At 37.8% G+C, this 27,674-nt stretch overlaps 1 protein-coding gene across 1 annotated transcript; it reads left to right on the forward strand.

Annotated features, from left to right (window-relative positions):
• Positions 1 to 26,850, forward strand: NEK5 (NIMA related kinase 5; the record flags this gene model as incomplete). Its single annotated transcript, XM_082304978.1, has 22 exons — positions 1 to 117; positions 1,893 to 1,989; positions 3,031 to 3,128; positions 5,092 to 5,175; positions 5,282 to 5,352; positions 8,273 to 8,359; positions 9,485 to 9,539; positions 10,591 to 10,791; positions 10,880 to 10,961; positions 12,558 to 12,694; positions 16,146 to 16,345; positions 17,683 to 17,749; positions 18,091 to 18,210; positions 19,001 to 19,084; positions 19,189 to 19,293; positions 20,998 to 21,078; positions 21,915 to 21,983; positions 22,805 to 22,928; positions 23,123 to 23,254; positions 24,337 to 24,474; positions 26,083 to 26,197; positions 26,601 to 26,850. The coding sequence occupies 22 exons, from the start codon at positions 1 to 3 to the stop codon at positions 26,848 to 26,850; spliced, it is 2,514 nt and encodes an 837-aa protein (XP_082161104.1).
• Between the last annotated feature and the right edge of the window lie 824 nt (positions 26,851 to 27,674).

Consider the following 27,674-nt stretch of genomic DNA (forward strand, 5'->3'; position numbering starts at 1 on the left):
ATGGATAAATATGAAATCATTAAAAAAATTGGAGAAGGATCTTTTGGCAAAATATTCTTGGCAAAAGGAAAAGTGGATAATGAGCAGTGTGTTATCAAAGAGATCAATTTGACTAAGGTAAAACCACAAAACCTGAATGGTAGCTGTTTACCTGCTTGCGCTAATTGCATTTAGCTAGGGTATGAGCTTGGGTTATGTTTTATCTCCTTTGTAGTTCTGTCTGGATTATATAGACTTAAACTTTCTGAAGACTGTACTCTTTGCTAATTAAGTGATTTTACAAGCATAGATGAAATATGTATTTTGATATTAAGTGTTTACCTTTTACTGCATATTTGTTCTTTTCAAAACTTCTCTCTACGTACAATGCGTGACACTACCTAATTCAAATTTTATAATAGATGATTCAGCTACAATGACACTGTTGCCACTGAGATACATTTCTCTAAACTTTTTCATTTCCTTTTTTTTTCCACATCCATATTTTCAGATGTAAGTAATTCACAACGGAGTCTTTCCAATTCTCATTTATGTTTATGGGAGTTTGATTCATCTCGTCTAATTTTAAATTTCCATTCTGTAGCTGTCAGCATCTGAGCTGCTTGGCTAGACTCCCTTTCTAGGAGAACAAGAGAAATACGTATTTTTAGGAAGCATTTGATCATGTGTGTTTTAGACTTCTGTTTTAGAATGAGCTGAATCGGGCCATAAAAGCGCTCTCTTTCGTTCTGTTGACTGCAGAGGCAGGTTCGGGTGACTAGCTCGGATATGAGAGGAATACCACTCCTATATCTAGTTCCAGCAAGACAGGCAATTAAAATCCCTGTGATTTCAATAGAGGGGTTTCAACACTCAATTTCAATGAGTGCCTACAGGCTTTTGACACGTCCTTTGCTATTCTGGGCCACACTAGGGAATTTCTAATATATTAGAGAATTGAATTAGAGAATGATTTTTTATAAATCAGTTCTAGAAGGAGCTGTGTAACTTCCAGATTCAAACCCAGAAAAATTGATATGCTAGTAAAAACAGCTAAATAATAAAAAAAAGTCTCTCTATGCTCATGACCAATAAAAACCATGCATTTCTAATCTTAGATTTTGATGTACGCAAAATAGAAAAATGGAAGTTAATAAAATATTATTGTGGATCCCACTTGTTCAAAAATCAGGAGCTGGATACAGAAAATTACTACTTTGAAGTCATAAGATTTTTTTATATGGTAGAGTGTGTTTCATTCACTTTCTGATTTTTGAATCGTTCAGGATTACATTTCAAAATTATTTCTTAAGAATGAAGGTAAGAAACTTTTTATAAATAAAAGACGACATTTTGATGGATGGATAATCAGACATGAATTTTTAAGAAGTAATATTGATGAAAGTGTGATCACAATGAACCAAATATAGAAGTTTTCCATTTAATGTAACAGGACAAAGAGGTTCCCCGAAATGTTGCAAGAACTCATAACACCAGTAAAACGAAGGACTTCTTTCTTTTTACTTTATTCTTTCAAGATCACCCATATTGAGGATACAGAATCATCTAGACCTTTACTCTTCCAGTACTTAAGGGAAGTTTAACTTTATAGTTTAACTCTATTCATCAGCTGGCTTAGCAATAGCATTTGTGTAAACAGTTTAAAGGTGTAAATCTGCCTGTTTGTAAAATGTCATAATGCGGTTTGACTTTAATAACATTCCAATATATTTCCAAGCATACACTGCAAATTGATGTTTTACATTATATGTACATCATATTTTATAACATTTCTACATCACCTTGGTACACAGTCTTTTTGGTTTTGTGGGAATGGTTTGATAATGATATAACTATTTTTGAAAAGAGCTAAATATATCATTGCTAGCATAGAGTTTCTTAATTCTTTGTAGATGCCTGTGAAAGAAAAGGAAGCCTCTCAGAAAGAAGTCATTCTTCTGGCCAAGATGAAGCATGCAAATATCGTAACCTTCTATGCTTCTTTGCAAGGTTTACTTTTAACATTTTTGTTTCATTTGTGATTATAGGAGTGGAAGGCAGAAAAACCTAGCTTGTTAATATTGCCCAACCTTAAGCCTGTCCCCAGCCCCTTACTTACCAGTGGGGACAGCTCCCAGCTGCTAAAAATGAACATGAGGTATCGAGTTCTGTCATCACTTGCCCTCTTCATGTGTGTGGGACCTAAGGCACTGTGGCATGAATGCTAGATGCTGGGGTGTCTGCATTGCTTAAGTTGAACTTTATCTTCAATAGGAGTCCAGAGTTTAATGAGACTTTTCTAGGAGTTTCAATAGAATAAGAGAGCTTTTCAGTGTAGCAAGAAATAGGTCATGTTGCCCTTTTGTCGTGAGCCCTATTTTGAGGTATCACTCAAGGATACAGAATTCTTCAGGACCAAAAGAGACAGAAGGAAGTCTGTTCTCCATGAAAGCTAATTCCCTATATTTATTTTTCCTACTGACATCTGTCATAAGCAATGCCATATGTAATGAATGCTGTAGTTACAGCTTGTGTTCAAATTGCTTTCTGTGATCAGGACTGTAAATGTTTTAAGGGACACGTAAATCTGGTAGTCTTCTGGACCCCAGAGAGGTGAGAATAGGGTGAGTTTCTGTATTATGTAGCCCCTGCTGTTTATTTCTACTGTTTGGACACTGTCTACTTTTAACCTTTTCCCTAAGCCTAACTGTATACTTAGTTATTATTGGGGAACAATCCCAACTATGAAGCATTCTGCTAAGCATTACCTCTAAGAACATCTGTCTTTCTATCAGTGTGGTCTCTTGAGGGTTTTCTCATGTATTTAATATTTTGGTGAATCTCCTTTTAAATATATTTTCATGTCTTAGTTTTGCATCAGGTTTCACTGGAAGTATCCAGTTTTTCCCTCAGTTACTCTTTGAAACAGAGGAGCAGGTAGAGGATTAACTACTACCTTTTGAAAGAAGGACCATATAAAAATAAAAATAATTTATTGCTGTATTAATGAATAGTAAAGGAATAAAGGAAAAATTATACTTTTCCTTTCAGAAAAGAACAAGCTATATATTGTGATGGAATACTGTGATGGTGGAGATTTAATGAAGCGGATAAATATGCAGCATGGAGTGCTGTTTGACGAGGACCAGGTGAAAGAAGTTATCTTTAGAGGAAAGGACATATTACGTAAAGCACATGGTTTGAATTATCTGGTACTAGCTACTGTTTCTTTTCTGGCCTGTTAAAATAATGGAACGTTTTAAAGAAACTTTGGTAATTTTAATGGGAGTTTAGAGTTTGCTTTTTACACTACTTTAAGATCTTAAATTAATTCATTAGCAGTATTTTGATGCCATTTTTATCCCCCCTCCCTCCCATTGCTCCTTCCATTGTGGATGCACTTTTTCTTTGTATTAGTAGTATACCTCCTAAGCTGTAAAGACTTTCTTTTAAATGGTGTTTTAGAATTGTGGGGGGATATATTATAGACAAATTCTTCATTTGTTTATGCTGTTTGCATCATGGCATATCCTGCTTTATACTGAAGTCAATGGTAAATCTCTCATGCATTTCATTTGGGTCAAGACTTCTCTGATGCCATTTAAATTGTTAAACCAGCACAGAGAAACAAGCCCAGACATCTGACCGCTTTTGAACCATGTTCACATTTATTTTGTAAATAGGTGAGTATGATAGGTATTACAATTCACAGAAACAGAATTTCCCACTATTCCTTACCTACTCCTTAATTTTTTTACTAACTTCTGGCTTTCTGAAGGAAATTTTCTCTTATATATTGGACTGAGTGTACTGAACTGTGAGGTTATTTAATCGTGTAGTCTTCCACTTTTGCAGGTACAATGAAAACTTACCTAGAAACTAGATAGATAGTATCCAACCTGTTAATGGAAATATACTCTAAAGCATAAAAGTGGAAAAAAAGTATTGTGACTTTTCTTTTTGCTTTAGTAGTAAAAGAGGAACTCCTTAGTGTAGAAGTCAGTTGGAAGTGAATTACTGGTTCAGTAATAATGAATTTTAAGATCCTATTGGGAGTCATACTAGTGGTAGAGAGAACATGAGAGAAAATAAAGAGATGACAAAACCACAGATCATGAAAACACAAAAGAGAGAACCAACACACACAACCCCCTTGACAACAAGACAGAATAATACATATCTAAAGAAAGGCAAAGGAAGTACAGCTAGAAGAGTGGGTTATAGAAACTAAAGACACATCTGCCAATCACGAAAGGAAAGCAAATTGCCCAATTTAACATAACGTCATGAAAATATCTTCATATTTTCAAATGTATGCCTAAGAAAGCCTCATTTGTGGCATCAGCCCTATTCAGGAAATCATTTTCCTAATGTGAAGCATTACTAAATAGAAGATTATTACTTGAATGAAAGTCTTTCATGACCATCAATTTTCCTAAATAGAGAAGCATATAAGCACATTCTACTTTTGTTTCTGAATTAAGTCCAAAGGCCCTTATTAAATAAAACACATGTATATTTGAAGTTAAATATATGTTTAAGAGCTGTACTGGGTTAAGGATAAAGGATAAACCTGTGTGCTTCCTTATTATGCAAGTTTCTTCATAGGTCCGTTCTTCACCACATTTCAGTCCTTCATCCTTTGTTTCTGTTTTTTTCTGGACCACATTCAGTAAGACTACAGATATTATAACTGGGTGGTATGACTTTCACCACTGAGGATTAAGAAGACACTTCCCAATTCTGTCTTAGTTGTTATTTGAACTCATTAATTTCTAAATAAAGGTCTAGTATTCTTAGCATCCTTTGACGTGATTCTTCAGTCCTTGTTCAAGTACTCATCCTGTCACAGTCAGTGAAAACTTGATGGGGATGAGGAAAGTGGAGCAGGTACCTATTTCCATTTAGTTTTGTGATAGCACTAAAAAAGGAAAGGAAAAGTCTATGGCATTAATTTTAAAAATATTATTTCTTACTATTTTATATTGTACATGCTCTACATATTTTAAATTTTTTTATTGTCTTTATTTTATATATTTCAGTAAGATGCCCCATTGGACATTAGAGTCACACAAATTTAGAGATATCTGTTCCCTTTAACTTTCACTGCAGATTCTGAGTTGGTTTGTGCAGATCTCCTTGGGCTTGAAGCATATTCATGACAAGAAGATTTTACACAGAGATGTAAAAGCACAGGTAGTAAAACTGGTACAGGAGAGGGGGTGATTTTGTCTTGTAAAAATATGCTTAAGAAGCTCTGCCATGTTTCATTTTCGCATACCGATTTTGTTTTTATTTGCAGAACATTTTTCTTAGCAATAATGGAAAGGTAGCAAAGCTTGGGGACTTTGGCGTAGCAAGACAGTTGGACAGGTAAGCAACTTTTTTAATTAGTCCATGACCTACACCAAATAGCTGTTTCTGAATGTTCAGAATGCAACCTGAATGTGCAAATTGTTTGTGGATTCTGCTTGTTCAAGAGATCTGGGATACAAAGGGTCTGACACTACATTTTTTTCTGTTATCCTAAAACATGCCATCTTCCACGGAACCACAGATGTACCTAGCCTAGTAACTGGACTTCTGTTATGTATAGGACGTAGGGTGGGGAAACCCCAGTCTTCCTCTGTCCTCTGTGGAACTGACATAAAGAGACTCTGGAGGCACAGCTCCTGCTCTTGCAGGTGTTGATAATCACTTCTGGTCCTTCATAAAAAAGAAAGTGAAGAGCATTAAAAACGTAGTGAAGAGCCTTAAAAAATTAGGAAAGAGTATAAGAAAAGAGTTTTTACAGATTTTCTTTGTATGTCTTCCAAGACTCTGCCCATATTAATTTTTAAAAAAAGGGCCAGAACCTACTCTCGGGGCCTGAGAATAAATGGCATGGCATGGCTTGCATCCGTACGGCTAAGCTCTGTTCTCTCAAAGAGGGTGGGCTTATCTTTACTGACTTTGGGGGCCAGGTTGGCCTATCCTGCATAGTGGCCAGGTGTTGTCTAGGAGAGTGCTTTTTGGTGTGGCCAAAACATGCCAGGGGGCATGCTAGCAACAGAACAATGCTTGAATTTGATCTCTTTTTGAGCCGCTTGATTATCTTTGACCTTGGCAGGATATTGTGGCAAAGAAGGGCCACAATTTAATTAGGTAATGTGTGGAAAGGTAATTTTCTCTGTTGATCATTTTGCAGATTGTCCCTCTAGTATTAGTCCTTCTCAGTTGCTTTGTACTCCACCTGCTGCAACTCACTTGTTAAAACTTTTCCTATCCCTAAATTAAGTCAGTGTAAGTTTAAGCACATTTCTGTCTACACAGCATCAGTAAAGAGAACAGATAGCTTTAACCAAAACAGACATTTTGCTCATTCTCTTCAGTTGTACTTAACTGTGTAGCTGTATTAGGTACCTTTATGCATTCTTCACATGGACATACAGCCCATGTCATTTCTGTCAAGGCCCCATCAGGGTGGCTTTGGATGTAGGCCTACATAGCCTTGCCAGTTCAGTGGTGCAACAGAGCTAGGAAGTCTTGCTGAGAGTTGGAGTATATTGGATCAGCATGTTTGGGGAGTACCTTGATCCAGGCTTGCTCTTCTCCAGGGATACGCCATGTCGCTGTTCTAGGTGCAGTCTCTGCCAGCTCTTGTACCTTTGTGGTTGTGTTCCTTTGTGAAGCATAGACCTACTGTCAGTGCCTCAGCTCTCCACATGTAAACTACTTATGCAGAAAGTGCCTACCTTTGGAAATGTTCTGGGGATAATTGCTTTAAGGATTGCTCCTACACAGCAGAAAATAGGAAGTAAACCTCAGAATTCGAATGTCCAAGTACAGACATTTTAAAGAGTATTTAATAGGCTTTTACAACAAAATAATTGGAGCTTGCTAGTACTTTTCCTCATATAACAAGTGAATTAAGTTTCTCAGGCTCTCTTTTCCCCCTCTCCTGGGGTATACAAAGGCATTTTCATCTCCATTCTCCAAAATGCAAGACAGTGTCCAATACTTTTACTTGCAGTTAGGTGTCTGTGGCACCTCTGGCACTCATACTTCATATATTCTATAAAGACTGTGTCCTGGTTTCAGCTGGGTTAGAGTTAATTTTCCTCCTAGTAGCTGGTATAGGGCTGTGTGTTGGATTTAACATGAGAATAATGTTGATAACACACTGATGTTTTAGTCGTTACTAAGCAGTGCTTATGCTAAGTCAAGGACTTTTCAGCTTCCCATGCTCTGGCAGGTGCACAAGAAGCTGGGAGGGAGCACAGCCAGGACAGCTGACCCAAACCGGCCAAAGGGCCGTTCCGTACCATATAACATTATGTTCAGCATATAAACTGGGGGGAGTTGGCCGGGGGGCAGCAATCACTGCTCGGGCACTGGCTGGGCATCAGTCGGCGGGTGGTGAGCGGTTGCATCACTTTTTTTCCTGGGTTTTGTTTCTCTCTCTCTTTTTTATTGTTTTCCTTTTCATTACTACTACTATGATTATGTTTTATTTTATTTCAATTATTAAACTGTGCTTATCTCAACTCACAAGTTTTCTTACTTTTGCCCTTCCGATTCTCTTCCCCATCCCACCGGAGGTGGGAGAAGGGTGAGCGAGTGGCTGTGTGGTGCTTGGTGGCCGACTGGTGTTAAACCACAACAGAGTGTAACTTAAACTTTATTGACATCTAGTATAGAGTGAGAGGAATCACACTCCGTGAGTACCCGTTTCTCTCTACTGACTTCCCAGTGACTCTTGATGACATCCACAGAGTAGATACCTAAAAGCAAGTGAAATGAATCCAGCTGGTGCTATTTGGCTACACCTTCACAAGTCAGTACCAAAGACGGAACTAGAATTCATTTACTCCTCCTTTAATTTCTGGACAGCACTTCCTCCTTCCGCTGTTTCTGGCTTGCGTGACTGACTACCACCTCCCATATTGTTACTTCAATGAGTATGTTGGAGACTTCTAATATTTTGCAGTGTCTTTGACAGCTTTCAGAATTCTGTGTTAATGATAAACATTCCTTGAAAATGTTGATTACAATACTGGTAGAAAGTGGGGAAAAGAGAATTCTTGTGCTTTCTGTTGAAGTGCAAACACTCTCCACTATTAAAATAGTTGGTCATTTTTACACAGAACTGGGAAATACTTCAGTTTTTCTTGGGGTGTTCCATTAGTCACCTATTTGGAAAGCAGAAATAATGTCCCCCATGGCCTTTTCACCTGGGGCAGAGAAGCGTCTAGTTCAATTGCTTATAAACTTTTCCATTGCGTAAGCCTTTTTGTTCATTGTGTTTCATTAGCACTATGGAGTTTGCCCATACGTGTGTAGGGACCCCCTATTATCTGTCACCTGAGATCTGTGAAAATCGACCATATAACAATAAAACGTAAGTCTCTGTCTTTCCTTCATACGCTTGTGCATGAGGGCATGCAGGCACGAGGGAACTTATTTTAGTAATATCATGGTTTAAATCAGTATTTCTGCAGGGCACCAGAAATTTCACGTGTCACCCTTTGTGAAGTTTTATATTATTGTGTACAATAATTAGGTGCATCAATCATATACAACAACTATGTTACACTATACAACACTGTCAGTTGTATTTCGACTCACAGTGTCCAGAGTATAGCAGTCATGAATTTGTTGTGATTCATCTACAGGCTTAACATAATTATTTTTTTTGTTTTTATAAAATAACTTGTACTTTAAACTTAAAGTTCAATCTCATTCTCTTTTAATACTCCTTGTTAGTAGTGGCATGAAATGTAAAATAGATTTTTTTTTCCTTTGCTTTATTGGGTTCTCCATCAAATACTAAATTTCTATCTATGTTTCCAACATGTAATAACCAATGCAAGTATGGATCTTTTCAGTTCCACATTTATGAATTTTTGATACACTTATTTGTGATTTATAAAAATACACTAAAATGAAAGCTGCTAGGTTGGCAATTCTGGAACTTTGCAGTAGCCACCTGCAGGAAAGATAAATAGGTCTAAGAATTGTAAAGGCTCACTTGGGCTTAACACAAAATACCAAAATAACAAGTTGAGAAGCACAGAAAAGTCAGGAGCTGAATGAGCTTGACCCCATTTTCTGTGTGTGGGATGTGGTCAACACCAAATATCCTGAAGCCCAGACTAGCATCTCAGCTCTAAGGTGCTATTCACACAAGTTTACTCCCTTATTGTCTCCTTACTTATCAAGTCAGCCAGAGATAGCTTTGCCCTTCATCCTGCTAGGAATATTAAGCAGGCATTCTTTATGTCATGTGCCTTTTCCAATGATAATTGTAGTACCTAGTTAGATATCATAGAAGCATTGGTACCACAACTAGAAAGAAATGTTATGTTCTTCTTTTCAGTGCATCTTAAGAAAAATTGAAAGTTCACCAATATTAATATGTGACGGAATAATGTTAATAAGTTTGAGAGCTGAGAATAGGTACTGATGACATGTATGAAAATATCATAGTCTTTTCCCTGAAACTTTCATTACTTTTTATTCACAGAGATATTTGGTCTCTTGGCTGTGTGCTTTACGAGCTATGTGCACTAAAGCATCCTGTAAGTACCATAGAATCATATCAATATCATATTATTAAAACAGATAGCGGGCAGCCTGCAAAAACTGTAGTAGTAATAGTATTCATAGGCAGCTGCTGGAATTATTTTCGATTTACCTACTGATATTAAAGAATGACTGACAGTGTTTAATTTTTGTGTTGTATCTGCTTTGTACATACTAAAATACAATGTATTACGTTGTATTTCTACAATTTATATATATGTACACACACACATCAAACATACATTTACTCTTTAAAAAGTACAAAACTTTTTCAAAAGGCAGATGAACAATTTAAAGAATTAAAGCCAAACTTCAAAGTTAGGCTTTAGGCGTATAATTTTACTCATTTCTATTTGAAAACACCAACCTATACTTACTAAAGAATTTGAAACCCACGTTTTCTTAGCAAGCAGTTTGAGTCCCCAGAAGCATTTTCCTAAAGGTTTCATTTTGTTTGGAAGCACATTCATGCCAGAAGATAACTGAGATAGCATCTTCAGGAAGCTGTGTTGTTCTCAGCCTGATCTGAGCCTCAGTTAAGCCTCAGCCTGTGAGTATTATGTGGAGAAGAGAACACAGCAGAGACTAATCCCAACAACAGGAAACAGATCAGATTCCTGGGCCCAGCAGAAGTTGACCTTTTGCTGGGCTTGGATGCGGAAGAAGGCAGAGCAACACTGATAGGGAGAGCAATTGTGCTGAGCTGAGACCAAACAGCGTTTGGCAAAATAAATCATGTTTTGTTCTGGAAAAATTGCTACTGTATGGCAGCAGAGTATGAATAAAACTCTTCCAGGTACAAAAGCTATTGGACCTGCTGAGTTGTGCAACTGAAACAACTAGAATGTAACCAGAAAATACAATCAGAGATTGGTGATATTAATTTTCCGCAGCAAACTATGGATAGTGAGAAAGGATTTGTGAAGAGATTGCATAGTACAGGGCTTCTGTCAGCACGTACCTTTTTTTTCCACGTTGAGGTGTCTAGTCCCTCATTTTCAAGCAGCAGTACTTACTGTCCTCTTTTTACTGTTTTAATTGATTAAGTTTGAAGGCAATAGTTTGCACCAGCTGGTGCTGAAGATCTGCAGAGGACGTTTTCACCCAGTGTCTCCCAACTATTCATATGACCTGAGGATATTAATTTCTCAGTTGTTTAAAAAATCTCCAAGAGATCGACCATCTATCAACTCTATTCTAAGGAAGCCCTTCTTGCAGAAGCTTGTTCTCAGGTATTTACCCCCTGAGGTAAGTGCCTTGTACTGCTGCTCGCTGAGAGAAAAATACGTATCAAAGTAGTATAAACAGTTCTATCAGATACCTTTTTTTCTTGTAGATAACACAGGAAGAACTCAGTCACACTGTGATACATGGAAAAAGGCCTTCAGCAGCACAGCCTGGAGCTGAGCTGATGCAAGGTAATGATAATAATATATTTCACATTAGTTCTATGCTAACATTTGTTAGTTATGATATATGTGATGGCTGTAACTTTCTCCAGCAGTCTTTATTGCACATTTGCATACAAGAGTTTTACATAAATTTAAAAATAAAAAGAGGAGAGAACTGCAACAGCAGAAACATTCACCCCAGACAGTGCATCGCTGTCCTGTTCAGGAAAAGACAACTTTAAGACCAGCTCATTAGCAACATTCAGCTAGAAAAGCTGCCATAGCAAAGTGCTGAAACATTAATCTTAATTCTTTGAAGAACAATTTACAAAACTGAGTCTAGATGTGGTTTAGGTCCATCACATGAAAAACATCCTTACTTCATTTTGACAAGCTATGTGCAAAAATGCAAAAGTCTTGCAAAATGTGCTCTGTGGTATTTTACAAAATAGTAAAAATGTGTTTTACAAAATATTATAACTTAGATCAATTCTGAGAGACAAGGAACTCTATTTGGATTTAGTGCTCATTGATAGGTCAGATTGTGTATGCACATTCTTAGAAAACATGAGTGAGACTAAATGGTATCTCTGTATGAACTGCTGAACATCTGGCATGTTTCTGGCAGCATAACCTTTTCCTCATTCTATATTCTTCAGTATATCATAATTATTCCACAGATTCTTCTTTGGAAGTATTAAAGTAGTTTAAACAGATTTGTGAAAATAAACCTTTGTAGTTACTTAACTACACTATGGACGACTTTTTTTTTTTCCCAAAAAAGTTCTTCAGTAGTGTAGGAACCCATGTTATTTTGGAAATGACTTTGAATAAGATTTGTGTGTCTTCAGGTCTAATGCAATTTGGATAGAGGCACGTGAACACCTAAGTCACTTAGGCATTTTAAAAAATATCTGTGGTCATATAATTTTCATATATTTTATCTCCCAGACATGATACTCTCATGATCATTACTCAGGAAAAATTTAAAACTCACTTAGAAGCTACTTAATCCTAGCAAAGATAGTACTTTTCAGTATTGCAGCTAAGGTATTTGCAAAATACTGACTGACCAAACCGGAATGGTATGTACTTTTATTTTTTCCTACATGGGGAACTGATAAGGTAGATTTTTCACTTTTCAGCCTTTCTTTCCGAATTTCACAAATAATTGTCTAGCGATTTGTAGAATACCGAGGGCTAAGTTTAGAAAGGGAATGCCTAATCGGGTAGACACCTAGCCTCCAATGAAATCTGAGCCTAAGAATCAGACCTCCTATTTTCTGGTTTTGGTACTAGCATCAGATCAGCATTCTAGTTTATAGGGATCTCCCTTTTATTCAGTGTGCTTCTTTGCAAAACTAGTCAATAAGATCCACTTTACATGAGTGTGACAAATCATAATATTTTCAAAAGCATGTCATTGTAAAAAGGAGAGGCAGAATGCCTAGGAAGTGAGAAATATGGTGACGACGGTGATGGTGATGAAAGGATGTAAGCAGTGTTTGTGAGCCCAGCCTCTCAGTGTTAGGTGTAAGCACCCTACTGTGGTTTGCAACTAAATGATCGTTAATCATGTAGAGAGCACAGAAGGTAACCTTTTAATCTTTTGTTGTTAAAAAGCACATAAACTTCAAAAAAGGAGAGTCCAGGATCAAGTTTCTCCGGAATCTGGAATGGTGGTGCCTGTCAAGAAACAGGAATTATTTCAAAGAAATGATTGGAAGCCTCCTTCAAGAGGGCAACAGTCTATTTTTCAGGTAGTGTGCATACACATTCTCATAATATTTAATCGTCTTCTGAAGGCAAATTACTGCTCTTAGAAAAGACCCTTTAAAAGGCCTCATTAAGATGTATTAAATTCAGCTTAACACCTACACTAAGTCGGTAGAGACAGTTAAGCATTCCTGAAGCCTCAGAAGAGGTGTTCTAGAAAGCCTAAGTGGAAAACACCGAATTTAGGCTGCTTCAGTGTGGTCCTCTGTAAGAAGAGGAGTCAGGCATGCTTTGCATTTACATTTGCACAAAGGCAAATAAACTCAGTGTTTGCATTTTTGTTATAGAAGCAAATACACTGATCCTCTTCCCTCAGACCTTCTGAGAGCCCATTTATGGGCAAAAACCACTGGCACCCACTGCACTTTTCTCAGATACTATAACAACAAACTGGGGTCAAACCCTGCAGCAGAAAGCCCCCATTCTTCACAACCACTTGTGTCCCTCACTTGTTTCCCACCTCCTTCTTTCCTCAGGCTGGATATCAGCTGTATGCTGTCTCCAGCCTCTTCCTTGGCATCACTTCATACCTTTATGTTTATTTTCAAGAGCATGTAGTACTGCCTTGGGTGCTGGTGAACACAGAGCAGAGCACATTTAGGATCTGGGAGCTCCCAGCAGTAATTGCACAGTGCAGTTATGGTGGATTAACTGATGGTGGGGAATTGTGGAGTTCCCAGAACTGCAGTCTTCAAGCAATCACTTACACTACCTATGGATAATACTGGCCCTGTGCACAATATAGGACTTAGTTTTCCTCATAGTTACATTTGTGCATATCCAATGCAAATTCAGAGATGTAATAAGTTAGGAAGGTTAAGTTTCCTTTCACTGTGCACTGCTGTAATCAAAGGCAGAATTTTGTCCACAGTGTTTTGATCTATGAGACATGCTCTAATATTAACCCTGGGAAAGTTCTCACATTCTTTCAGCATCCAAATGAAGCAGCCAGTTTGCAGGGTTGTAGGGATACTTGCATAGTGTCATACTTTGAATGTGTTGTTTCACGAGTCATAGAATGGTTGAGGCTGGAAGGGACCTCGAGGTCACTTTGTCCAGCTCCCTGCTCAATTAGGGCCACTTACAGCTGGTTGCCCAGGACCGTGTCCGGGTGGCTTTTGAATATCTCCAAGGAGGGAGACTCTGCAACCTCTCTGGGCAACCTGTGCCAGTGCTCAGGCATCCTCACAGTGAAAAAGTGTTCCCTGATGTTCAGAGAGAACGTCCTGTGTTTCAGTTTGTTCCCATTGCCTCTGGTCCTGTCACTGGGCACCACTGGAAAGAGCTTGGCTTCATCCTCTTTGCACCCTCCCTTCAGGTATCTCTATACGTTGATTAGATCCCACCTGAGCCTTCTCTAGGCTTAACAGTCCAAACTCTTTCAGCCTTTCCTTATATGAGAAGCACTCAAGTCCCTTAATCACCATTGTAGCCTTTTCCTCCACTTTCTCCAGTATGTCTGTGTCTCTTTTGTACTGGGGAGTGCAGAACTGGACACAGCACTCCAGGTGTGGCCTCACCAGTGCTGAGCAGAGGGGAAGGATCACCTCCCTCGACCTGCTGGCAATACTTTGTCTAATGCAGCCCAGGATAACATTCACCTTCTTTGCAGCAAGGGCGCATTGCTGGCTCATGGTCAACTTGGTGTCCACCAGGACCCCCAGGGTCTTTTCTGCCAAGCTGCTTTCCAGCTGGACAGCCCCCAGCATGTACTGGTGCACAGTGCAGGACTTTTTGCACTTCTCCTTGTTGAACTTCACAAAGTTCCTGTCAGCCCATTTCTCCAGCCTCTTGAGGTCCCTGTAGATGGCAGCACAACCCTCTCGTGTATCAGCCACTCCTCCCAGTTTTGTCATCATAGAAGCTTATCAAGTTGATCAAGCATGACTGACTTAGCCGTGGTGAATCCATGCTGACTACTCCTGATGATTTTCTTGTCCTTCATGTGCCTGGAAATGGTTTCCAGAATTAGTTGTTCCATCACCTTGGTAGGCATTAAGTGAGGCGGACCAGCCTGTAGTTCCCTGGGTTCTTCCTGCCCTTTTTGAAGATATAAGTGACATTTGCTTTCCTTCAGTCCTCGGGTACTTCTCCTAATCACTGCTATGATCATTCAAAGATAATAGAGAATGGCTTTGCAATGACATCTGCCAGCTCCCTGAGTATTCGTGGGTGCATCCCATCAGGGCCTGTGTACTTACGTTTGTCCAGTTTGCTTATGTATTCTCTAACCTGATTCTTTTCCACCAAGGACACGTCTTCCTTGCTGCAGACTTTTCCCTTAGTCGCAGGGCCTGGGATTCCTGAAGGCTGGTCTTGCTTGTAAAGACTGAGGTGAAGAAGGCATTCAGTACCTCAGCCTCTTCATGGCCTGTGTCAGCAGGGCACCTGCTGCCCTGGTCACAGTTCTCTGTCCTCTTACATTTATTTGTTCTCCTTGTTGCTTGGAATTGTCATGCTTCTGGATACCATACTGTAAAACTTATTTCAGTGAGGGACAAGATTTTGAGGTTAACTCTTCCTTGGGAACATTATTGTCAGTGGAAATTTTTCTTCTTATATAGATATGAATTTGTATTCTACTGTAATCTGGATTATGCTGTAGGTAGATGAGCGTATTTTCAGGGTTTCTAAGAAGGCAAGCAGGGAAGAATAGTTAATGTATTTACCATCTAAGGAAGGGATTCTTAGATGCTTTTTAATTTATGTAAGAAAATAAGCCAAATTCAGCATGTTTCTTATACACCATATAGTGGTTTTTAGTCTCCCACCATGGAAAAGTTTGTGAATGTCTTTTACCACGCTTCTTTTATATCATGCAGTGGCAGCTAGACGATCACCTTCTTTCCATTGCTTTTATAAGAAATAGAAAAGACAGTCTTGTCACAAAGCAGAAATACAGGGACGTTTCATCACAGTAAGGACTTTGGGAAAAGAAAGGCAAGCTCCCACAGGCACGTAATCAAAGAGATGGTGACATGAAGTAGCACAGTGCTCCCCTGAAAGCAGCAGTCAATGCGTATACTGCCCAAAACTACATCCCAGATTCCCCTTGCTCTCACATGTCAAAATAAGATTCTCCTGGAATTAATTCAGTGCTTTAGGCTTCAGAACAATGAGGTGGCTCTAGGGCAACGACACTACAGGGTACAAAGCTCCACGCTGGTTGACTTGCACAACAATATGGGCTGCTGCTTAATGACAGGAGCTGATGGAACAGGGGAAAAGGCAAAGGCAATGGTAATATTACATATGCCATGAGAAGTTAGGAAGTTTCTGGGTTGTATGTGAAAGGGTTTGGAAAACTTACACTAACTATACTGTAGACAGCCTATATTACCATGCAACTCAGATTGGGGAGGACAGGAATTTAATTCAAACTTGTACTGATACAAATGAGAACAGGTAAATTAACATCCTTTATTGTATTTTCAGCCACAGAGCTCCAGATTTATGGTGGCAGAAAGGCCAGAAAGTATTAGAGTACATGGCCATTATGGTCATTACTATGATAAGCTTGACAACTTGCAGAGGAAAGCTAATGCATATTATGACCTTTCTCATATCAGCCAAAGAGTTGAGGAATACTATAAACTAAAAGGACAAGTTGCACCTGCACCCCCGCCACCCAACTGGTAAACTTTTCTCACTCTATTTATTAGTAGTGAATGGTCATGCATGTTTTGAGTTATCAGCCTTCCTCATTAGGTAACACTGGACATGGCTTATTCAGTAGAATTCATTCTGTGCTTGGTCTTTGATAATTTTTTTTATGTTTATCACACAACAGCGTAACTCCTGTTCCTGTGTATCCAGAAGTTCCTTCTGAATGTATTGTCCTGATGTTTGACATTTCATTGTCAAAATGTCTCCCAAATCTCAGCCTTCTATTGGATGAGAAGTAAAACACATTTTTTTTGTAGACTTTCTGATTATATCAAGGATAAACACTGTCTTTTCTTCCCACCAAGATAAGAATGATATAAAGACCAAAAGCAGTTCTCCACTTGAGGGAACAGAGTGGGAGGCAGGCCATGAAAATGTTTTTTTTTTTTTCCTGCAGAGCTTATATTTTGGTTTCAGATATAAAGATCCTTTCTCCAGCAGTTTATTTACTTCAAAGCCTTTCTCTTACAAACCAGAGGTACAACCTTTTTATAACTTTAGAGTTTGCCTGTCCATTCCATGATTGGCCATTTTAGGTGTGGATGAGCTTTGAAAATCTTGAGAAAGGAAGGTAAGGAATTTTTAATACTGCTTACTTTTGGATCCTTCCTTTAAGGTTTACTGAATCATTAATTTTCATTCAGTGACGACAGCGTTTAGAATGTTTCAGTTAAGGATCATCAGCTTTAGAACATCTTGTCTGAGCTGAGTTTCTAGTGCTTTATTTAAGGACAAAGTCAATTCAGTTTGGCTCCCTGGGGCACAAGTGGATTCTGAAGGTAGAAAATGAAATAAATAGAAATCAGGGAGCTTACAAGTGACTGCTGGTTATTTTACACCAAAAAAAGAGGTAAATGTTTAGGAACCACAGAACTACATAAATACAAAGTTAGGCTGATAGAATTAGGCACAGAGGAGAAAGGAAATAGAAAAGTTGTTGAATATACAACCTCCATTCTGACAATTTTCACTCGAGGATCCGGAAAACCAATTTTATTTTCGTTAACTTTTCACATACCATTTATCAAATAAAAGGTGGAGAAGGACTTTGCTGCACTCTTCAGAAGGCTAATGTAACTGAAGTAATAGAAAGAGGAATGCCTGAAGTGGATATGTTTGTTTGTTTGTTTTGTTATTTTACTGTTGTTCCATATTCATAGATATTTTATTCATATTTATATATTCATGTAGTAAAAAGAGAGCTCTGTTTGTCATATGTGATAGAACCTATAGAGAATTATTCGTGCAAAAGATAGCAGGTCTGTGAAATAAAATGTAGTATATGAACATCACTTTCTTCTCTCAGGCCTGCAGAATATCTTCAAAGGCGTTTTGAAGCCCAACAGTACAAGATTAAAGTGGAAAAACAGCTGGTAAGTAAATACTGAGTCATAGAATAAAATCTGTAAAAGAAACTGAAAGAAAACCCAGAAGATGAACTGATGTCTTTCTAACAGCAAACTGTAACACTGACAGGTAGAAAGTTCTGATCTAGCGAATTCATTGATCTGCTCTGCAATGTTCATCGTGAGGTTTTATTTTCTAATACAAAACTGTAGCAATGTAAAATTCTACTATAACTTTTTCCTCCAAAAATGTACACTTGCCTTACTGCACTCTTCAGTGGAACAGGGTGAGTGAATTGAATAAGCACTGAAGGAAAGGATTCTAAATGAAAATTCCTTTGCTCTGGGATTTATTTGTACACCGATAGGGACTGCGACCATCCTCTGCTGACCCAAATCATGACCAGATACAACAGCAGAAAATAAAGGAAGAGCATGTCAAAAACCATCAGCAGGACATGTCTAGAAAGAATGAAATGAAAGAACAGGTAACTGAAATATCTTCCTTATCTGCTTAAAGCTGTCTTCTTACACTCCTTGACAGTAGTACTGTTTACATAAGAATTAATTCTTTGCCATCTGACCACTAGTAAAATACAAGCTGTTTTCATCTGGTTCCATCTTACATAAACTGCACAAAAGCTGATGTCCATAATAATTTCATAAACCATGGCCTTGATTTTGATTTCACTTCTGTTGAGATTAGAGGAGTTACATCACTGAAGAAACCAATGTTGGAGGACGATAGATCCTCACATTTACAAATCAGAGAAAATAGTCATACATGCATTATTCATGTATGTGTATTCATTGGTCATAAATCATACTATGACATTTAGAGTGTGGTATAATAGTACGTGATGCATACTACTTCCCTGGTATGTTATAACTTTTGGAGATTATTTGATACAGAAGCAATATACTTTTCTGGTTTTGCTCTTAGGTGACAGAGAAGACAAACTGATACTTCTTTCTTACATGAGGGGAGTCAATCCTTAGGTTATTCTTGGAATTAGCTGTTTTAGATATAATTCTGGGGAAAATCTAGCATGAAACAGTCTAGAAAACTTCAAAAAGGTTAAAGTCTGGAAGAGCTGTAACTCCAAAATGTCCTGTAATAGGAAGTATCAGGCGATCTTTAAAATTGGTGGTAAAGGACACTGATCCCTTTTTCTTGTATATACACAGTTTGATATCCATAGAATATTTTGTTTAGCTAGTGTTGTTTCTGTATGTATTTCTAATACATATGTATTCTAACTTACGGTTCTTTAATAGGAGTACCTGAAACAATTGCAGAAAATTCGGGAAGAATACCACAGCGATATAAAAGAATTCAGATTCAGAGCAGGAGTACTCCAGGTAGCAAAGCTCAAACATACACACAGTCATATTTCTTTTTTCTTTTTTAAGCTAGTACACTTAATTAGAAATTGAAATGAACATTTTATAAAAATGTTCCCTAGGAGAATCAAAAAATACAAGATAAAACCTATCTTGTGAGGCAACGGAAAGCTGAGGAGCAGTCTGAAACCAAGGATACAGCTGGAACAGAAGAAGAATCACTTCAGGTATCAGTACCATCTCCTAGTCTAAACAGAACTTTTTATGCAAGTCCCACATGGTCTTTGATTCACTCTCTGTGACAAATCTGAAAAATGGTAAAGCTTAAATCTCACCTGATGCTTGCACCGTATGTGAAAGTCTCCCTAGGTTCCCTTCATGAACAGCCTGGAAAGTTTCCTTGGCTGAGTCCTGACTTGTTTTGGTATTTCTTTTTCATCTCTAACTATTAGGATGTACTTTCACTTAATTTCTTTTTGTGGTATGTTTCTTTTCCTCGCTTTCTGAGTGAAGTAAAGAAGCCACTCACAGTGGCTTCAGAGATGCAGCAATTCATCAGAGCCTGGAGTAGCACTGTGTGGGAAGTGAGAATCCAGTTTTATGTGAACTCCTTACTTAAACAAAAATTTGGGAGTAGTGGGAGGAAGAGGCAGAGCTAAAGCTTTCCAACTGCAGGACTTCTTCGCTTCTTTCTCATCAAATACTACCAAAGCAGCTACTGGAGTGGAGTTTCAGAATTGTTCCACTTCTGCTTTGCAATATTGGCATTGTGAACACCAGATGAGGTTTCCAGACCATGCACATGGAGTTCTGCAGCAACGAGTCCACTTTTCCTCAAGTGAAATGAATGAAAACCTTAATTTATGAAAATTAATCTCAGCGTGCGAATTCCCAGTCTATCCTGAAGGGAAAACAGCCCTGATCTAGCTACTAGGATTCTTCAGTCAAGATTTGCCTCTTGTGGTGTAGGACTTCCTGCACTTGTTCAGTAGCAAGGGGCAGACTTCCACATAAACCAGTGACAGACATTGCTACCCAGTTGCAACTGAAACTTGGGCCAAACCTGCTAATATTAGTAGGATTCTCTTCAGTGATTTTCATGGATCCTGGATCTGGCTTTTACTAAACTGAATTCACACATCACTTGATGGGATAAAGTAGGTTATAGGCAGCCAGAGCCACGACAGGACAGAAATTATATTCCCAGTGATATAATGGGAAATGTATGATAAAGAAAAAGAAACACTAGATTTTGCACCTGCTTGATGTCACCTCAGTTCATGGGTACTCCATCTACTGGAGAAACTGCATAGATATTTTAAAAAAGTAAAATCTGTGAATTGTTGTGGTTTCACCTGAGGTTGAGGCATGCCCTAATTGCAGCAGATCACTGAAGGTGCTGCATACAATTATTTACTTTGCTTTTATCTGACAGGTTCTAACATAGGATATAGGAATACGAAAAGGGGTAATTAAATAATTTTTAGGTGTTACCAGAAAACAAGATACTATGAAACATGGCTATACTTTCTACAGCCATAGGTTTCCATTATAACCTTGATTTTCATCACTTCCAAAGCTTTCTAGAATGAGATCAGCCTGACTCATCTTGCATATGATCATAAAAAATAAAAGATGTATTATTTATTTCTTGACATAGTACTATATCCTCCAAACACAGGTTTTTGAAAAATCAGAGGTTTGTACTTTATGCAAGGTTTCCCATTTTTCTTTTTGCCACATAAGCCAGAATTATAATGTCTTGTAGTATTAAAGTCTAAATAAGGCAATGAATGGAATATTCTTACAGATATATATACAAGGAAATCAGTGACTACATTTACTACTTAAACAAGTCTTTTTTTACAGGGTATACACATATTCTGGTTCCAAAGAGTGGATTTTAAGTTGGGGTTTTTTTCTTCTTCCAGGACATGGAAGAAAACTTTAAACAAGTCAGACTCCAGGATAGGCAAGACCAAAATATCTTAGAAAAGAAACATAACACAAAGGTATCCATCCTTATTGTTGTATTTTTTCCATTTGCTTCTTATATCTGTACATTTCAAATTATTGTATTACCATGGTAGCTCTGGAAACCACGTTATTTGAGAGTTGATTAAGAGTGCTGGTCTACTCTTTGTTAAAAGTTTATATGAGAAGATGGAATCGCTAAGAAAATAAATATATAGCAGAGCTTTTCTGATCATTTGAGAGAGACTCCCTTTAGATATTCCCAGATAGTAATCAATCCCTACCTACTCATCTTTATATCAAACTGCATTAGTAGTGTATGGAAACTCATGTTTACTCAAAGTTTAAGTGAAGTCAAGTCAGGCTGCTAATTTCTTAACATTTTGTTATAAAAAATTATTCTCTATAGTGCTTTTTAAATTGTAGAAGGGGATGGGAATTGAACAGAAGTGCACATAAGGTATCAGGAAGGTTTCTGACCATAAGATCATTGTGAAGTGTATTAGAGGTCTTTTGTGAAATATTGCACAGAAGCAGTTGAGTATTCAAATTTTAATACTGGTTGAAAACCAGCTGTAAGAACCAACTCTGTGTATTGCAAGGATTTGAATTAAATGATTATCAGAGACACCTTTCCTTAATATCAAAGTGGATGCAATAATTTGAAAATATCCTTAAACTATACTTAGGGAAGTCTGGTTTTGTCCAATTTGTTCAACTATGATCCATTAAATAGAAGAAAAATATTGTTAAATAAAAGTTATTTTCAATGGAAGAATTTTTTGAAGTTTGTAGTTCCATATAAACTGTGTACATTTAATTAAATGTTTTTATTTAATAAAATAAATTAATTAATTGTGTGAATTTTCTTTAGGGAGGAATAAAGTTTGAAATTAATTTAGATGTATGTGTTCCTGAGGAAGACAGCATTCAAGTAGCAGAGGTATGTTGTAGTTACATTCAAAGCATTTACATTAGTAATCTGACACCATGACAGTAGCTCCATGATCTAAGGTTTAATTATTTCAACTACCATCATGCTCTACCTTCATTATAATGAAGCCTCCTATTGAGGATTTGTTGACATATTGCATATATCTGACCTTCTTCAAGTGGATAATTGCTTAGAAGAAAATTGGATGATATCTGGGTCAATCTTTCACATGGTAGAAAATGAAGGAATGCAGATATTTAAATTTTGTAAATTGGTCTGAGGGGAAGAACTCATCTCAAAACTGAGTTAGTCTGCAAATGCCAAATTTGATTTGTAAATTGTTTTAGTACATTCCTGTTTCTTTTCACTAGTGTTGTATCACAAAGCAAGAATAATATTGGGATGAACTAGCTGTTACTTAGAAAAGGCGGAAGTGAGACTACAGACAACATTATGTGATTTCATTTATTAAAATGACATTTCTAGCTGATCGACATGTAATAGCTACCTATTAAGATTTTTATTAGTATGTTAGAATTCTAAAATATTTGTAACAGCAACATCGAAAATATAATTTCTTTCTAGTATATATATTCTTAATTTATAAAGCACTGTTTTGTCATTCTGTTGTTTTACGCCTCTGCAGAGCCCCATGCAGCCCTCTGATACACAAATTGCAATGTGACTTTTGAGTTCTGCTGCTTCACTTTTTGTTACACAATTTGCCTGTGCATACATGAGAATGGCTGGCAAACACAGTAAAATGAAAAGTGATTAGTTATTGTCCCATAATTGTTTTCTCTTTCCAGAGTAAACTGTTGTTTTTTCAGGTACTAGATAAACTCAATGAGACTTTAACTTTCGTGGATGGTGAGAATCTTAAGGAGGAATTGGTGGAAGTTTATGAAGATCATGTGAACAGAGCTTCGGAAGAGCTATCTGGATACCAAACAGGTATTTCTTGGGGAAATGCAACGCTGAGTGTTAATCCTGAAAATTACTTAGGAGTTAGGTAAATTCAGTAACTCCAGGCTATAGCAAGTTTATCTGATGAGCTCTCTCTTTATAATATCACATAATATTATAATCACACTGAAATCTACTTTAAAAAATGAAATAACCTTACCTCCTCTTTTTCTTCCCCTTAGAGTCCAATGATACTGCTGATACCAAAGAAAACAGAAAACATTGGCAACCTGGAGCCCCTCAGACACTACTGAATTTTTTAGCTGATGCTGATGTCACTTCTGTATGTCCTACTATGGCTGAAAATGAACTTGGTAAGAAAGTTTTGGTTTTTGGTGAGTGAAAGTAGATAGCTGCTAAAATTCAGCAAGCCTACTTACAGACCTTTGCCAAACCAATTCCATACCAGAGCATTCACATGATCTGGCAGGCTTTTAATTGCAGGACTTCATAATAACTGAGGTCACTGTATGTGTTAAACCATAGAACGCAATCATCATTTTCCCCTCTGCCTAATATTGCAATCATGTCCTGCTCATATGTATTGAGGGCTGCATTTTATGAATCACTCTGTGGCCTGGGTAACAAGGGCTAAAAATGACAGTCAATCAACACCACTTCCTTGGGCCGTGAGTTGATGAAACACAAAAACTGAGGCAGTCAGTTGCCAACACCATCCCAGAGTGTGGTGGAGCTCGGGTTTCCCACTCCACACACCGGTGTTGGTACACAGCCACAAGTGCATCCTCGCACAGCTGCGGCTGTGGCGATGCTCCTTTCCAGAAGCAGCTAACTGCTGTGTTTCTTACAGTACCAGTGCGTATATTCCCAGGCAGCCAGGTATCTCCAGTGACTGGCTGCTGCAAACGAGGGGCTCTTCCAGCATTCCAGCATGCTCCCAACACCCTAGATACACAGAAACAACCTGAAGAGTTTGCACGGACAGTGAAGACAAAGCAGAATATTGTTAATATGCCACTTCTTGTTCATTCTGCCTTAGATGAAAGAGCATAGGGCACAAGAGAAACAGGAACTTCTTTGAAGCTTTTCCAGCCCCAAGAAGCCAACAAGTTTGAGACCAAGGACTGCTCAATGAAGCTGCACCTGTCTATTGCAGGCCTAATAAGCAGTTACTTGAGCTTTTACTTTATTAAAAATGGTGTTAAAAATTTTTAGTGACAATAGCCCAAACTATTTTTTATCTATCATCTATGGCATCAATCAGACCAAATACTTATTAAAAATTCAGTATTCCACAAGGAAAAAAAAACCAAACAGGATTCCACCATTACCCAAAACGAAGAAATAAGTGTCAAGACTAGAAAATCTGAATCTGACAAAAGAGTGCCAAGCCACAGTCATGCTTTCGTGACCTGAGAACCTTCCTGTTCTTCAGCTGACCATGCTATCCTGCCTGAAGACATCCCAGAAAACAGGAAGCAGTGGAAACAAATGCCACCAGGGACACTGCTTGACATCTTAGCAAAAGCAGAGCTATCTAAGGACTCCTTCATTGAGCTTGAAGAGGAAGTAGGTAGGTGGTTACTCTAAATTGTGCGGGTTCTTCTTTAGTGTGTTATTTCTTCTACCATTGGCAGAGGATCTGTGATGGGAACTGATATTTTGAAGCAGCTGGCAAACTAGAAAAACATAGGCAGCCTGTCCCAGCAGCCGCTGCTCTCTGCCCTGTAGCAGTGAAAGGCGTCTTTCAGGGCGTTGCTGTTTTTAATAGCAGGGAAAAGGGCAAGCCCTACTTACCAACTATTCCTTCATATATAATTCTTTCCTTTCTTGCATAGACGGAGGTAAGCTACTACTGCCAGCGAGCTGGCAGATACCACAGATCTGGATCTAGCCCCTGCAATTGTTGAAGAACCCTGTAAAAAACATTTATACAAATACATGTATTTCTCTAGAACAGCTGTAAATTTTAGTACATGGTGGCTTAAACTACAGTGGTGACTGACTTTACAGCATGGTCCATGCTGATACAGCTGACACTGAAATTGATTCGAACTCGCTTACACTGCAGCACAATTTCCTCAAGTAGCAGTCTGTTTTAAAAATGGCATTTACTTTGTATCATCAAAGCTGTTAGCAAAAAAGCCAGAGTATTTTCCATAGAAAGATGCAGTAAGTGTAACCGGACATTGTGTTTTTATGCACACCTTACAATCTACTGAACATATAGTTGGATGACAGGACTTTTAAGCCAGCTAAATCGTACATGCCCAGTGTCAAGATTTTTAATGGATTGTGAGAAATAATACCTTTCATTTGCAACTGTGCAGTCAGCACTCTCATGCTAATTATGCCTCACATACATACATGTTTTCTCATAGTGTAACAAGCTCTTTTAAAACTGCCCCATCCTGAAGGCTAAACCAGCTAAAGGTACCAGGTAAATTCCTAAGACTAGCTCCTAAGACTAGCTTTATAGCTAACACATTAAAAAAAAAAAAAAAAAGAAATTCAAACCACTTTTCACTAATGTCAGCAGTTCATAGGGCTGAAGCAAGAATAAGGTCACGCAGGTATTCTAACTGCTGCTGGTTTTATCAGTCACATTTATTAAAATATGGCACTCTCTCAGTACCCAGTTCTGCCCTGCTACTCAAGCTGACGTCGTGACCACAGTGTTACCCAAACTGACAGATTTCTTTTGGATCACATGCAGAATTTAGTCTTTATACTAAAACAACTCTTAGCATTGTTCTCCTACCTTCAGGTTAGGGTTGCCCTTCAGTCTTGAAAGCCAGCGCTTTTAGGGAACCACAGCTATATCCAAGCAGCAATTTTCAGGCTTTCCCAAACAGGGAAAGTTTTCCCTCCCCTAAGTTTTCCACTGCAAATGCAGATTGCTGTATTGGGAACATAAGCCCACTAACAACAGATCACCTTTCTTACTTAACTTTTATAGTCCTTTGGTTGTGGTCTACAAACACACTAGGTTCCGCTGAGCCAAGTTACAAACCACTGACTAGAACACCTGCGATCAAGAGTAACAGAAGCGTGGTGTTTACATTGTTGTAATTGGAACAACAACAACAAAATTCAAGCATTTACTTATTTGCTATTACTTTACATACACTTTTATAGTTAGCTACTATACAAATAAAGGAATGTTTCTCTTCCTTTCCAGAAGGGAGATTAACTATGTTGCTTCCAAAAGAAAACAAGGAAGATGATTCAGAAGCATGCTCTGCTGTTGCTGTTGATGAAGGCAGACTTGAGCCAAGATCAGATGATGAAGACACGTAAGTCAAGCACATCAGAAGAAAAATCCATACAACTGAACAGTTTTGATGAAATGACAGGTTGCATTGCCCAAAGGTTTTCTTCTGTTCTTTTAAATTCATGAGGAAAACTCACTTGTTTTACAGAGTCTGCTAATTTAACTTTTAGTTCTGTAATTTAGTTATGTCAACACTGCCATTAAAAATGTTACGCAGAAGTATTAACATGGCTTTATAACTCCTGTTGTCTTACCTTATAAATACAGGTAAACAATCTCACAGAGAAAGAAGAAACAGCTCACATTATGTGTGTAGCTTGTATATTCTAAAAGTCATTAAAAAAAAGTCTCAAAGGCCTTGAAAAGAGAAAGAATTGTAACAAAGATATATTTAATTAATGTAATTATCTTGTTTTACTTTACAGAAATTTTGAAGATTCTGAAGATGAACTAAGACATGAGCTGGAAGAATCTCTGGAAAAAGTGGCAGCTTCTCCAGCAGAGAGAACCATGAAGTCTCCCATCCTTTCAATAAATAAAGGTCAAACAGATGAAGAAAAGATAAGTTTACCTCACAGACTACTTGGAAAATCTGATGATTTAGAAAATAATCATGGGTCATTTAGTGTTGACACACACAATGAAAAAGTCAAACAGGAAGCAAGAGCTACCTAGAACATGAGCACAGTTACTGTTTCAAAACTTTAACTCGCTTGAAATTTCAGCCACATCAGTAACAAAATTTAAGGATAGCTGACATTAAATGCCAAGTAAATCGACTGCTTTTCAACAGTGCTAAACACTCAGTTAAAATTAATAGAAGGTTGTTGCTATTTTGTTTAAAAGGAAAAAAATCAGGCTGCTTTTCAGATGTCTGAATGTTGAAAAATCCTGATCCAGACTGAAATGCACTTTCATCGTTATTATTCTAAACTACCTGGGACATCTCTGACACCACTTGCTTGAGCAGATTTCTGATAGCATCCTCTCTTTAACCATTTCTGTATCATGTAAGAAAGTCAGCTGGTCAGTATATTGTATTTCCCTAGCTCAATCAGCTCCTTGTTTTAAGAAGCTCTTACAGCTTTTCATAATCTCTGTACTGCCAATACAGCTTTATAATCCATAGTTTCATTTACACAGTACTGAGTCTACATAGTATCACCAACTGCTCTGCAGTTTTATATAGTAGCAGTAAAAGGGTTTATTAGCAGCATGAGAACTGTGCATTCCCCTATTCCTAATAAAACATGGAACAGTAGCTTCTTCCAACCATATTTTTTCATGTACAAAATTTCATATAATCCAGGTGCATCTTAAATAGAGGGAAAACCACATTCTAAAGTCTGATTTCAGTAGCTTTTTGCACTTCTCTTAGTTTTCTAAAATATAAAATATTGCTTTGATGGCTCAAAAAAAACTATGATGTTTTTCCATTTTTGATACAAAAGCAGATGTCCAATTTTTGAACATTTTGTTCACTGTGTTCTCAGTTTTAT

The sequence above is a fragment of the Platalea leucorodia genome, assembly GCF_965183815.1.
Source record: "Platalea leucorodia genome assembly, chromosome: 2".
Classification (NCBI taxonomy): domain Eukaryota; kingdom Metazoa; phylum Chordata; class Aves; order Pelecaniformes; family Threskiornithidae; genus Platalea; species Platalea leucorodia.